The sequence below is a fragment of the Nematolebias whitei genome, chromosome 20, assembly GCF_014905685.2.
Source record: "Nematolebias whitei isolate Nwh7 chromosome 20, NemWhi1, whole genome shotgun sequence".
In the NCBI taxonomy this organism is placed as follows: Eukaryota; Metazoa; Chordata; class Actinopteri; order Cyprinodontiformes; family Rivulidae; genus Nematolebias; species Nematolebias whitei.
Window position 1 is genome coordinate 10973282 of NC_056517.1, and position 15377 is coordinate 10988658.

General features: G+C 39.6%; 1 protein-coding gene across 1 annotated transcript in view; it reads left to right on the plus strand.

Moving 5' to 3' along the window:
* Positions 1-15377, plus strand: part of LOC119426339 (copine-3) — a 62414-nt gene that overhangs the window by 21008 nt on the left and 26029 nt on the right. Inside the window, exons 3-6 of the mRNA XM_037693904.1 lie at positions 1204-1383; positions 13320-13394; positions 13495-13566; positions 15228-15308. Coding sequence (XP_037549832.1) covers positions 1204-1383; positions 13320-13394; positions 13495-13566; positions 15228-15308 — 408 coding nt within the window. The remainder of the gene's footprint in view (positions 1-1203; positions 1384-13319; positions 13395-13494; positions 13567-15227; positions 15309-15377) is intronic.

Sequence of the window (15377 nt, forward strand, 5' to 3'; positions counted from 1 at the left end):
TGGAGTTCCTCAAGGCTCTGTACTTGGACCAAAGTTATTTATTTTATATGTGAATGACTTAGTGAATGTATCAGGACTCCTCAAATGTGTCCTTTTTGCAGATGACACCACATTTTTTTGTTTGGGTAAAGATGTAAAACGGATGTTGGAACTGATGAAGACAGAATTTGATAAAATACAAACTTGGTTTAAACTTAATAAATTATCACTAAATTTAGATAAAACTAAATACATGATATTTAGTAACAAAAAGAGAACTGTTGATGATCCATTTAAAATTGAGGGTGTTGAGATTTGTAGAGTTAATGAGATGAAATTTTTGGGTGTAATCATTGATGAACAGCTAACATGGAAAAATCACATAAATTCTGTAAGAACAAAAATATCTAAATCCATTGCAGTACTATACAAAGTCAGGGAATTATTAAATGATAAAGCTCTGTACATGTTGTATAACACAATCATTGTTCCACGTTTAATCTATTGCATTGATGTTTGGGGGAAAGCGTGTAAAACATTTACAAAACCTATTTTTATTTTACAGAAAAGAGCTGTAAGAATTATCACCAGAAAGCATTACAGTCACCCATCAAGCACATTATTTTATCAACTGAAGTTATTGAAGTTCCATGATTTAGTAGATTATAGTATTTTATCAGTTATGTATAGGGCTCAAAATAACACATTACCGTTAAATATCCAAAGAAATTTTGTTAAAAGACAAAGTTGTTATAATCTTAAGGGGATAGAAATATTTGTCAAACCAAAATTCAGAACTAGTCTGAAGGGAAGGTCTACCTCAATCCAAGGAGTTGGATTGTGGAATGGTCTAGAGAGTGATGTGAAAAATGTCAAGTCAATGTGTACATTTAAGAAAAAGGTCAAATCTGGATTGTTAAAAAAGTATATATGAAGTAGATTAGTGTGTGTTTTGTATTAGAATTAGAAAAATTAGAAAGTTATTCATTTTGTTCTGTTACTTGAAAATTATTATGTCTGAAATAATTGTTTGAAAAAAGGGGCAGATAAAATAAGATTTTTTCTTCTTTCTGCTGCCTTTCATTTTAAATCTTTTTTGTATCTTTTTTATATATTGTTATGGAATTGTTTTGTACTTTTTTAAAATGAATAAACTTCATACCATACCATACCATAAATGGTCTTGTCCCTCCTAATCTTTCTGTGTTGTCTTTTTGTCCTTAGATTGGACGAACAGAGAAGATCCAGAACTGTCTTAATCCCAGGTTTTCCAAGAGTCTGGTACTCGACTATTACTTTGAGATGGTGCAGAAACTCAGGTTTGAAGTGTACGACATCGACAGTGCAAACTGTAGTCTGGGGGAGGCTGACTTCCTGGGACAAACGGAGTGTACCCTTGGACAGGTTAGTTTTCTCTTGCTGACCGATACCAGTGGTTAATCAAAACCAAAAGACTACAGTGGGTTTTTAAAGTTCCGCTCCTCTTGGTAGTCTGTTTTGTTGCCTTAAATCTATAATTTGTTAGGATTTTTAATTTGTTTATGGACCCACACAAAATAACCCATATTATTAAAATTAAATGGGGTAAAAAAAAAAAAACATAAATAATACATAAATTGTAATATATGTATTGTATTTCTAAAAGTATACAATTGAAAAGTTGTGCATGTGTATTCCACTGAAGACACAACTGTTACCTTCAGAAGTTGCATAGTTCACACCTGCAAACTAGTCGCTTTTCAGCAAAATTTGCCAATTTCAAACTAAAATATATAATTTCCGTGAATCGTCTAGATCCGAATAGTTTTTTTTTTTTTTTCTGAGGGTGGAGGGGTCAGAAGCATGGTAGATGGTATAGTTTCCTTTTAAGAAACAGCATTCTTCCTCGACCACTTGGCTCAGCAGGTGATCATCTTTTCGGGGGGTTTTGTTGACGGGGCGGAGGGAGGAGGGGGAGACACCTCTGTGTTGCGCGCTAGCTTACTGCTATGTTAGTGACGGCAGTTATTGACCGGTGGTGTTGGGGGTGCGCGGTTAGGATATGTGTGTGTGTGTGTGTATGTGAAAGAAATAGAGTACGTATCATCTTAGCTATCACGTCTGTCTTGTGTGCAGCAAGATTTTGCCCTAAGATTTGATAAGTCCAGCTCTGAAGGTGTTCTAGAGAATACATTGAAGGAGAAATATGGTGAAAGAAGCCAAGAAATACAAGTTTATGGAAAGTAAAATTGGTAAAATCAGTAATGGGGAAGGAACAGTGGAAAGAAAACAATTGGAGGAGATGATTGTATTCCATGTGGACTGAAGGAAAAGGCAATAAAAGTTATGAAGTGTAGAAATGGTGGCATCAAGGTAGGAAGGAACCTGTAAATTATTTAGTTTTAATAATTACATGCAGGTTGACAAAATTGACTTATGTTTTTTTTTGGTTGTTGTTGTTTTTTGGTCACTTGCCTGACACAGTATAATTTGTGTTGTGAAGGCTGCATGATGCCAGGTAGAGCTGTCATTTCTAACCCGAGCCCTAAGCCCGGCCCCACCCGACCCGAATTCAGGGTGGGCCAGGCCATGATAATGTCCTGGATGGGCGAGCCGGGTCGGTGTCGGGCTTTTAATTGGGTCAGGATCAGCCGCAATCCAATTACATGATAACATGGCCTGCCATACTTCCACCAGCCACACGCAGCCGTTTCACTGCGAGATGACCGGCCTTGAAAGAAGTAAAAAGTTCAGTTAAGATTCAGATGGGACTGTACTTCCAGGAAGTGATCCATCGCCCAAAAGGACGTTCGTTCAGCCGCTGTGCTCAGCGGACGTGTGTGGCCGACGACCCAAACACGTGAGGTCCCAAAGCAGACATGTCAGAGCAGAGTTCGTGTCTGAATAAATCAGAATGCAGCAGAAACAGGGTTTAAATGTTCTTTTATGGCCATGAAAGGACAAACACCCCTTCAGCTCTGATCTTCTGCCTCTTTTATTCAGCTGCGCATCCCTGACCATCAGGCCCGGAGTGGCCAATTGGGAGGGTCTGAATGGTAAATAGTAAATGGACTGCACTTGTATAGCGCCTTTCTACCTTATTTCAAGATACTCAAAGCACTTAACACTACAACCTGTGCCTCATTTACCCATTCATACAGCAAAGAATGAACAAATCATCCTAAAGAGATTAATCAGTGCTTTTGATCACATTCATACACCAATGGGACACACATCAGAGGCAACGAGGGGTTCAGTGTCTTGCCCAGGGACACTTCGGCATGTGACTGCTGTTGGATTCGAACCCCCAACTCTCGCATTGGAGGACGACTGCTCTAACCACTCAGCCACAGCCGCCCCTGAAGATTTCCCGGTGGGCCAGTCTGATGTGTGGGCTGCAGGGCCGGCGCTCACAATTTTTTATTTTTTAGAGCTTTTTATCAACAACATTTAACACTGAACACGCAACCACTGCTCCTGGGCCACCCTGCCTCCACCTCAGGGCCGGTATTCAGAACACCGGCTGCAGCTCTCGTTTTTTTTCTTTTTCCACAAGTCGGCTCCTCTGTGCGACCTGTCAATCAATCCAGTAGGCGTGTCAACAAATGACCAATCGGCAACCTCAATTTGTCCCGAAGGTAAACGCCCCTTACCTGAGGCTGCAGCCTGGACGCTTTACAGTCAGAGGGGTTTGTGAAAAATCACCAGAACAAAATGGTTAAACAGTGTCAGTGGAGAACAGGCAATCCAGACACGTGTTACCCTGAGCGTTTAGAGGGTGGGATACAGTTTATTCGTTTTCATAAATTAAACGAAGTTTGGAAAACATGTAAAAAGCTGGGAACCGACCACATCAGCTGATCACAAGTTATAAACAGGAAGTAGCTACCACATGTTCATCTCTATGAAAGTAACTGCAGGTAAATCCTCCATTTTCTGTCTTAATTACATTGCATACTTAATCGTTCAATTAAAGGTTAATGCTTAATTCAGGTTATGTTTATTTGTCATATGGCGGCTGTGGCTGAGTGGTTGGAGCAGTCGTCCTCTAATGTAAGAGTTGGGGATTCGAATTCAACAGCAGTCACATGCCGAAGTGTCCCTGAGCAAGACACTGAACCCCTCGTTGCCTCTGATGTGTGTCCCATCGGTGTATGAATGTGATAAAGCTCTGATTAGTCTCTTTAGAATGATTTGTTCAATTAGCTTTGTAGAGATCTAGTAGAGTGCTGTATGATTAGGTAAATGAGGACACAGATTGTAGTGTAAAGCGCTTTGAGTATCTCAATAAGATAGAAAGGTGCTATATAAGTACAGTCCATTTACCATCCATTTATATGCAGGTTAACACAAGGTTAACAGTACAATAAAATATTCAGGATGAGAAGAACTGATTTGACTCACTAAAACATTGAACAAACAAACAAGAAATACTAAAGCATTCAATAAGGGTACAAAATAAAGTACGAAAAAGTGAAAAAGTAAATACAATATTTACAAGGTCCTAAAGAAAAAAATAGTAAACAACAGAATATAATGGTGCAAGTAGGATGAATTTGTCTGAATAAGTATTTCAAGGTAGTAATATAAGCTTAAATTCACATGATGTATACTGCACATAACTAACATAAACTGCACAGGTAGTGAGTGACATGGAGATGAATTATGATGGTAAGGTAAATACATACATGATACAGCCACATAATGCAGTTCCCATACCACCCTGTGATGCAGCCTGTCAGAAGGCTCTCAATGGTGCACCTATAAAAGTTGGTGAGGATGCTGGTGTTTGTACCAAACTTTAAATTTCCTCATAGGCGAAGCAGTCTTACCGTTCATGTAAAATATTTATAATGTTCTTATAGAAACAATTCCTGAATGTTGTTCATACTGTGTTAATGCTACATGTTTGTCTCTTGACCCTACAACTGGGTAACGTTACAGTAGACCTAGCCCATTACTGGAGTTTTAATTAGGTATTTTAAGCTACTAATAAACATGATGGATGATGATCATATTGCTTTATCAATCAACCTTTATTTATACAGGTAAATCCCATTGAGCCTCGAGGACTCATTTACAAGAGAGACCTGATTTCAACAAAGAAAGATGACAACAATGGACAACAGCAACAACAATAAGCAGTTATAAAAACTCATACTACAGATTTTTTTTTTTTTTTTTTTTTTTTTAACAAATAGGATGGCTAAAAGGAAAAAGGTAACAAAAACAAAAAAACAGCTAGATTCCAAGACAAATGTGTAGTATGACATATCCTGAGATATATTCATACATTAAACGGGTTCACTCATCTTTCTGGACTGGATGATGTCGTGCTTTGAATTTAACAGAAATGTGGACGTGAGACGTTAATTATCTTTGACTCACCAAGCGAGTGGGTCATTTATTAACAGAATCAAGTTTAACACATCACACATTTACATTAATTTGGCAGAATATGAAAATAACAACATAATCAATCAGCTTTACAACCAGGAAAACCATACGGCCATGATTTTCCGTTGCTACACCACAGACATTTCTGAAAACATCTGGATTAATTTTCTAGCAGAAAGGAGAGTTTAAAGATGGAAAGATGGAGTTTATCTGAGAGAGATTCGTGAGGGAATTTGTCTGTTTTAACCAGAACGTGCACGCTCCTTCGGAAATCAGCTTGTCCCAACAGTACACTTTTGGTGAAGGTCGACTTTTACCTTTTCTGAAGATAGATCAGTTCCGGCGTGGAGTCTCACTTCCAACCACTGTTCAGAGTCTCAGTGAGAACAGCTAAATACCTCGAGAGTCGTGCGAGGTTATCCAAACAGAAGTTATAATTCCCAAAATCGTCTCTGGTTCAGCTTGATTGGTTTAGCAGCATCCATGAATGCCTGCGTTTGCATTCAGGAACTCCCAAACTCTCTGCATTCTGGATTCCAAAAACTCTGAACTCTCTGAGCTCTCTGCTTGAACTGCTGCTCCATCTTCAAGACTGAGCTTACAGCAGCTTCAAGACTGAGCTGAACTCTCTGGGCTCTCTGAGCTGCACTCTTCTTCTGAACTCTTCGAACTCTCTGCTTGAACTGCTGCTCCATCTTCAAGACTGAGCTTACAGCAGCTTCAAGACTGAGCTGAACTTTCTGAACTCTCTTCTTCTGAACTCTACAAATTCTGAACTGGGAAGTTGCCACATTTAAATGGGTTCTACTTCCGGTTCATTTGAGAGCTTTTTGATTGGTGGATGGACCAAAGCAGAGGTGTGGTTTGTGATGTAAGGTGTTATTAAAAGTCAATGGAAAGAGAAAGATTGTTTAAGAACAGACAGAAAGATTGTTGGAGAAAACCAGACTCCGTGGAGCCACCTCTCCTGTATCTCGCTGTAAAAGTTAAACATGACATTTCTTTTCAGTAAACTTTCTAGTTGACCGAAGCTTGAACTTTAACACACTTACAACTTTGCTCATTGAAGACAGAAAATCAAGAAATGCATATTAACCTGATTTCTTCTTTGAATGAGGATTAAGGATCATTATTTACTGTTTCACAGTTAATAAAAATGAGTAGTTCACTTCAACATGTAAACATTGTTTGAAATAACACAATTTTATAATCAAAACATTTGTAAAATAGTAATGATCATAGAGAATTGTCTTTTTCCACTTGATTAATTCAAGAAAGAAAGTCTCAGGATCGATCAACCTGTATTTCTGGATGCAAATCAATGAAATGACAGTTTCTGACCATATGATCCTAAGGTCATTGATTTGACATCAGGTCAAGTTCACTACAAATGTATAAAACTAAAAACAGGAACATGTCTGCATTGGTCCCTGCCAGGAGTCCAACAGATTCTTAAAGCCACTTAGAGAGGTCAAGGTCGAGAGCTTCAAATCTTTTTGTAAGATATTCCAGGAAACAGGAGCGGAGTAGGAGAAGGTCCTTTTGCCTAGTTCAGTCCTCACTGAGGGAACACTGCAGGTAATAATGTCCTGAGAGCGCACTCCGTAGTTGCACTCACGCAGAGACATGTAGGAGGAGATGTATGAAGGCAGCAGACCAAGAAGTGATTTAAAGATGAAAATGTACCAGTGAGAGAGTCTGCGTGAAGTTAATGATGTCCAGTTAACCAATGAATACAGGGTGCAGTGGTGGGTACGATAATCACAGCCAGTTATGAATCTTAGTGCACCATGATAGACAGCATCCAACATCTGCAGGGTTCTTGTAGGAGCGTTCATGTAAATAATATCACCAAAATCAATTGATGGAAGGAAAGTCACAGATACAAGGCGTTTTCTAGCATTCAGGGTTAGACAGGATTTGTTTCTGAAAAAGAAACCCAGTTTAACTTTCAGTTTCTTTACCAAGTTTTCCACATGGAGCTTAAAAGAAAGATGTGAGTCGACCAAGATACCCAAATATTTATAGGAATCAACAAACTCAATGGGGACACCTTTTGAGGATAAAATCGGAGGAAGAACTGCTGGAACCAACTTCCTATTTGAAAAAAGCATCCCTTTGGTTTTTTCGGCATTTAGGACAAGTTTGAGGCGGAACAAATCAGTCTGGATGATGTTGAATGCAGATTTCAAAAGCTGGAAAGCCTTAGCAACTGTTTTAGCTCGACAATAAACAACTGTGTCGTCAGCATAGAAATGTATGGATGCATTAGGGATGTTTTTACCTACATTATGTATGTAGATTGTAAAGAGGGTGGGTCCTAAGACTGAGCCTTGTGGTACACCATTGTTGACTGTTAAATAACTGGAGGAAGTACCATTATGTTGAACACATTGCCTTCGGTCTGAAAGATAGTTAGAGAACCAACCAATGGTGTGATCTGAGAAACCGATTTCTGAGAGTTTATGACACAAGATGTTATGATCCACAGTGTCAAAAGCTTTAGACAGGTCTAAGAAAAGTGCAGCACAATAATCCTTAGCATCCAGTGCTTCAACAACATCATTAAGAACCTTCAGTGAAGCAGTGGTTGTGCTGTGTTGTTTCCTGAAACCAGATTGATGTGGAGGTAAGATGTTAAATGAGTCCAGGTAATTTTTGATTTGAGAGTTTATCAGTTTTTCTAGAATCTTGGCTAAAATGCAGAGTTTAGAGATTGGTCGATAGTTGTTCAGTGAGGTGGGGTCTCCTCCCTTCAGCAAAGGAAGAACAAAGGCCGTTTTCCAAGTGTCTGGGATGGAGTTTTGTCTTATGGAGAGATTGAAGATGTGGGTCACAGGGACTGTGATGATATGAGCAGCCAGCCTTAAGAAATAAGGTGGAAGTTCATCTGGACCTGCAGATTTTTTAGGATCAAGATCTTTTAACAGTTTATTGACCTCACTGACTGAGAATGGAGAAAAAGAGAAGGTGTGATTAACTGAGGATTGACTTGTAGGAGGGATTTGATTTGAAGAAGTTTGGTTATTAAGTGAAGTGGCTGATTTTCCATTAGTTACTGTGTCAAATAAAGAACCAGAAGCAACAAAATGTTTGTTGAAACAGTTCAGGATCTCGTGCTTATTTGACATAGGAACAGAGTTAACGAGAAGTTGTGATGGGAGGTCAGATGATTGGGGGGTGCCTGAGAGAGATTTAATTGTTTTCCAGAATCTGTTAGGGTCATTTAGATTTTTGGAGGTCTGAGATAAGAAATAGTTGCGTTTTGCTGCTTTGACAGAAGTTGTACATTTATTCCTCATCTGTCGGAAACTCAACCAGTCAGTGTCTGAGACAGATTTTCTCGCTGCAGCCCAAAGATGATCTCTCCTGTGCAAGAGGTCAGCTAGCTCTGGAGTAAACCAGGGGCTGTCTCGTCCCTTTATTCTGAACTGACGAAAAGGAGCATGTATGTTCAGGAAATAAATGAAACTATTATGGAAATAGTTCCAAGCAGAGTTCACATCATCAGTTAACAGAATACGATGCCAGTCAAAGTGAGACAGATCCCAGAGGAATGACTGTTCACAGAAACGTTTCAGATCCCTTTTTTTAATTAATCTGGGCTTAGAAGGTGGAAGTTTACTATTTCTTAAAGCCGCTGTCACACAATGATCACTCAAAAGATCAGCGAATACACCTGTACCAGGGAATTTGTGAGGCATATTAGTTAGAAACAGGTCTAAGATGGAGGAATTGTTAGGGTGGCTTTTATTTAATCAGGTGGGGGAGTCGATCAGTTGGGTTAAATTAAAAGACAAGCAACATTCCTTGAATTTGTCACAGAGGGGGGTCGACTTACACCAATCAATGTTGAGATCTCCAGCTAAAAAGACCTCTGTGAATTTTAAATTACCAAGGAATTCCTTCATGGCATTTAATGCCTCAGGTGAAGCTGAGGGGGGGCGGTAGCAGCAGACTACAGTTAAAACCTGGCCTCCATTCAAGGTGATGTTTACAGATAAGGCTTCAAACTGATTTGGAATTGTTTTGGAAGTCACAAGACTTGAAACCAGGGTATCTCTAATGTAAATAATGACTCCACCCCCCCTTTTTTGACGATCACAGCGGTAGATGTTAAATCCATTGATTGCCACGTCATTATTCATTACAGATTTGTTGAGCCAGGACTCAGAAATAAAGATAACATCTGCCCCAGAAGAACTGAACAGGATTTTCACAGCATCAAGTTTTTTCGGAAGGCTACGAGCGTTTACATGCAGAAAATGAAGCCCAGAGGCGTTTTTAAAGTCATTTGGTGTGCTGTAATTAGTGGGGGGTCCAGGATTAGGTTGAATTCCTGAGAGCAATAACAACATTATTATCAGACATTTTCTTGAGTTTTTTGTGACTGATGTCTGACTGAGTCACTGAACACCGAATTCGGTTGGAAGGAGGACCAACTTTAGTCCGGTTCGAAAAACGGGTCAGTTTGATGATAAAAGACTGCAGAGAAGCCGGAGGGAGCTGCTGTCCATCAGCTCGCCGGAAGTGAAGTGTGATGCTAGGCCATTGGTAAGAAGGAGTGATTATCATTATTGTTTCATATTGGCTAGTGATTTTCTTTATAAAAGTTAACTTAGGCTATACTACGGTATGTTTCTTAGACTGTGGCTAGGATGCATGAGAGAAGCGGAGCGTGCTCTATTCACACAAGGAGAGTTGTTGGTCAGGCTAATTCTTGTTGTGCCGTTAACTCTATAATAGTTATTGAATCAAGTGTTACTTATGTAGGCAAAACTAAACAGTTAAAATACACCAGAACGCAGGAAATGGCTTCTACTTTATTCACAATTTTCTGGGGGAGGACCCCCAGACCCCCCCTCCATTGCAAACCCCCCCACCCACCCCCCACACACACACACACATTACAAATGCTTCTGACATCATTGGGCATTAAAGAGGCACATGGCTGAGCAGCAGGGGCTTGTCCAGGCAAACAATTTTTTAGAAATTAGTTTTTGTTGTTAGCAAAATGCTCTGCTGTAATTTTGGTTTCTCTGGTTGTCTTGCTTCTGTTGGAGTTTGTTAATTTTTTATTTTCTGGTTGACGCCATCTTTCGTATGTACCGGTATGTCCTCATTAAATTAGGATATGTTAGTAAATGTCTTTTTTACCAGAAGCATGTTGTCTTTTCCCCTAATTTTCAAAGTCAAAAGTCAAAGATTTTTCTATTTGTCATTTTCACCACATGTGGTAGAACGAAACTGTGTACACAGGGTCCCAGTTACATCCGACAAAAGTATACATTTTAAAGAAAAACTGTAATGTGATCTAATATATGAACTAAGAAATATGCTAAACTAAATACACTTCTTACTGTAGGACCAGGATCAGGTGTTATACTTTGAAACCGGTGCTAGTTGCAGTATGAGTTAAATATGGAGGTGAATAAATAACCAGCAACGTCTTATAAATGAGGGTAAACCAATGAATTTTACGAGTATGTAGAGAAGGCCATTTAACAAGAGAGTAGAGACAATAATGTTCTATAAGGAGCATTTGTAACAAAGAGAATAGCAGAGAGATAAATTGTGTCCAGCTTACAAAGGACATCCTTACAAGCATGTCTGTAAATGATGTCTCCATAATCCAACACAGGTAGAATGGTTTGTTCAACGATGGTGTGTTTTGCAGTCAGTGAAGATGGATTTCTATACAGAGAACCAAGTCTGGCTTGAATCTTAGACTGCAAAACGCTAAAATGATTTGAAAAGGACAGAGCACCATCGGTCCAAATTCCCAGTTATTTATAGACTGTTCCTTTTTCTATAATATAACCATTGTGGTGAAGTTCACCAAGGTGCGTATGGTTCTTCCCCCGTGGCTGAACCACATAAATTTAGTTTTCTTGGCATTTAAGGACAAATCTAAGTCAGAAAAGTCCTGCTGGATTTCAAGAAAACCACATGCAGCAGGTGACTTCACAACATCTTCCAGAGTAGAACCAAAACCATATAAAATAGTGTCATCGGTGTAACTAACAGAATGTGAGAGTGAGGGCTAACTGTGTAAAAAATGTCAAAAATAATAATAATATAACAATAGAATGTATTTTAATCATAAAATGTATATAAAATGTCAAAATGTCAGAAAAAAATGTGCTAGGACAGAAGAGAAAACATCAGCACGTCTGCTTTCACGAAGACTTTATCTTATTGACCTCAGTATGACTGTGGTCCGACTGAACTGAAGCTAATAATGGAACCGTTTAAAATTAAAAGCAGCCTATAAAGCTGAAGTAATGGCTGTTAATTATTGATTTGGCTCAAAGATAGTAGCTTCTGTGGCAGATATTACTCTACACATTCTAGCAGTAAGTACAGCTTGAATACAGTTTAGTACAAATTATTTGATAGTACAAGCTGCTATTTCCTCCAGTTATTGTCATTTTTACAAAGTGTAAAATGATGTTATTGACTGACTTCAGGTCTAGTTTAGATCATCAAGTTATATGCAACATATTTTCCTTCTATAACATCTGGCTGTTTTACATGTATGAAATAAACATTAATTATGAATTACTGTATATTAGGTTATTATAAAGATATTAAAAGTAATTTGTGATGCAGATCCAGTTGTGCTTCCTGTTAACTGAACAGTTGTTTTGTGGACTGTGAGCAGTTTCCTGTTTTGGACGCCATCTTAGCTTCTTCATGACATCACAGTGTAAACAATGGGCGGGACGGCAGTGCAGCCTCTGCTGTTTTATAGAACTCTGCGATCTTTACAGTGAAGCATGGTGGTGGCAGCATCATGCTGTGGGAGTTTAAGGAAATTCTTAAGAAGAGCTTGTTAGAGTCTTCCAGATACTTGAGGCTGGAATGGAGGTTAATCTTCTAGCAGGACATCAGTCTGATGCAGGTGTGTCACTGTGCTGTGAGAGTGTGGGGAACAACGTGCGTGACGGAGTCTCCAGAACATCTTGCTACTTCTGCAGTGTTCTCAGCTGTATCATGTGAGAGGTGCACAGCCGTTTGGCTTGATGTTCAGCAGCTCATTGAGCTTCCACCTTCATCATGCTGCTAAAGACTCCAGGGGGTTAGGAAGAACCAGTTAGATGTCCTAGAATGGTCCAGTCAAAGCCCAGACCTCACTCCAGTCCAACGTTGGTTTGATTCAAAGATTCTTGCACCCATCCAAGAAGCTGGAGTAGTTTGGTCATCAAGAGTGGACCTGGAGAGACTCAGTGTTGGAACTGCAGCAGAAGGTGGAAACACAAAGTACTGACACAGTTCTGCATGCTCAACTTTTCAGTTTTCTTTTTGTCCCTTGTTGTGGAGCGAAGAGGGGGGATTGGTCCCTCCGTGCATGTTGTGAGCAGGTAACTTGGAAAATATGTGAGGCGCTGACGTTCGACTTGGAGTGTGGCTGCATCTAGGTGTAAGAAAGATCACTGTCAAAATAATTGTGTTGCCATGTCAAAATCCAAGATGGCTGCCACCATACATGTAATCAACCACTTCAATCATTTGAGGAAACTGTGCTTTATAGTTTTTATTTTGCTTAAAATGATTGGTGTGGCCAAATTTAAATCTATGGGGGGCCAAGGCCACCATTGGCCACCCCCTGGCTCTTCTTTGCACCTGGTGGTGGATAAAATGTCTCCCTCCACTCTCCAGGACACGTCACTCGGTGAAACTACAAACATTCACTATTCAAATCCCTCAGCAACGGAGGACATCGACATCCCGCTTGTTTTACTTCCTTTGTGTGTTTTATTTTTATTTTTTACAGTAAAATAAATGTTGCAATAAACAAAACCCCTTTTAATTTATATTTTGTAAGGCAACAAAACTCACACTGCAAAGAGGGTGGGCGTGTATTTGTATTTAACATAATATTTTTTAATTGTTAGCCAATGCATGTGCTTTAAGAAGCTGTTGGGACTGTCCATAAATAGCTGCAATGTGTCTTTATTCAGATTGTGTCCTCGAGGAAGCTAACCAGACCACTTGTTCGGAGAGATAATACACCTGCAGGGAAAGGATCCATTACTGTGAGCTCTTCTTTCATCAACTGTGTTTACTTGTTTTTGTGATGTGTTTCTTGACATTTTCACGTGTTAGTGTTTTTAAAGTATCATTACTTTGTGTTAGATTTGTGCAGAAGAGCAAACAGACAACAGGATGGTGACGTTTGAATCTTCAGCCAGAAAACTGGACAGAAAGGTACTGACGGCTCATTTGAGCAGTGTTTTAATATTTGTTTAACTGAAGTAACCTAACCAGGCTCCATCAGTCTGCGTCGAGCCCTGACTGCAGCTGACACTGGGTGTTTATTTCACAACACACACCATCCATCAGCTGTGTTCTTATACACCTCCTCAATGAATCCAAAAGGCTTCATGGAGACAAAGCTCTTATACTGAGAAACAATGAGAGCCGTTTGATAAAACCTTAAAATAAATCATTTCTCTCTCAGTAAGAGGATGTCAGAGACTAACGCACCCAACGTGGAAGCTGCATAGACAGATAGGTCCCAATTTGGTTTAATAATTTTAAAACCAACATGTAAATCCTTGTTTTGACAGCATAACTGTCTAGGCTGGATTATGAGATGTGTAATGCAGGATGGAGCTTGGCGATGGATGACTTTATGGGCCTTGAGCAGGATTTTGAACACAGTTCTAAACTTTACAAGAAGCCAAATGTGAACTGCCTTTGCTGAAATAATCAGAACTGTAGCAGCAACGCTTTGAATTTGCTGTTTTAAAGGAAGAGTTTGGCCATTTTGAAGTGGGTTTGTCTGTAAACGTTATAACTAATTAATAACTCACCTGCTGATGCCCACTCTGGCCCGTTCAGCAGCCGGACTCTTCCAATACGAAGCCAATGGTTGTAATTGATGTACTTCACTGAAAGCAGTATCTTCTGGATGCAAGCAGATGTTCTAAAACCTGCACGTTCTCTTCTGCATTGATGTGTAATGCCAGAGGCACTAATGCACCCCCATACCACCAGAGAGGCAGACCTTTGAACTGTGAGCTGATAACAGGCTGGATGGTAATAATAATGTTTATGTATTGTCATCGTATGTTACCATACAATGGCAAAATTGTCTCTCTGCATTTAACCCATACACCCTCAGGTGCAGTGGGCAGCTACTGAGGGCACCTGGGGAGCGATTGGGGATAGGGTGTACTGCTCAGACACTACGAAATGTGCAATGACTGGGGATCGAACCTGGGACTTTGGGGTTCCGAGTCGGCTGCCCTGCCTCTACTCCATCTCGGCCACCCGAGATGGTTCCTCTTGTGTCGCTGCCATAACATTTAAATTTGCCTCTTTTTTTTTTTTCCCAAAATGATGCACTTTAGTTTAAACTTTTAAAACATTTCTGTTTCATTGTGATTTATGAAAGTTTCAAATCATTCTTTTCTTTTTTAATTCATTTTGAACCCAACATTTTGTTAAACTGAGGTTGTAGATGGGTTCTTGAACAGCCTCATTTTAAATGGTGAATGGACTGCACTTATATATCACCTTTCTATCTTATCAACATACTCAAAGCTCATTACAACACAATTTTACAGAAATAAAGTTTAAGTCTGACAGGACCTGTGAGCTAACAGCCAGTCCAAACACAGCTCAGGCCTAAGGGGACTGCTGCCGTCTTAGAACAACTCCAACTTTCAGAGCTTCATTGACTAGTGCCATTTTATAAAGCATCAAATTGCTGGATGTTTTTTGTACAAATAGCTGGTAATGGAGATCTGCAGATTTTACTGCCAGCTGTGAAGACAAACTTCAAACTTTGGTAACCTGCTCTCGTCTGATCCATCAGTGAACTCTTTCACTTGTGCATTTCTTTGACATGCTTCCTTTTTCAGGACTTCTTCGGTAAGTCTGACCCTTTCCTTGAAATCTACAAGCAGACAGGAAGTGGATGGCAGCTGGCTCACAGGACAGAGGTAGAGATGTGCTCATCATGTTCCACGTTTCTCCTTCAATTCTTCTCAGTGTGTTTGTGTTAGTAAACC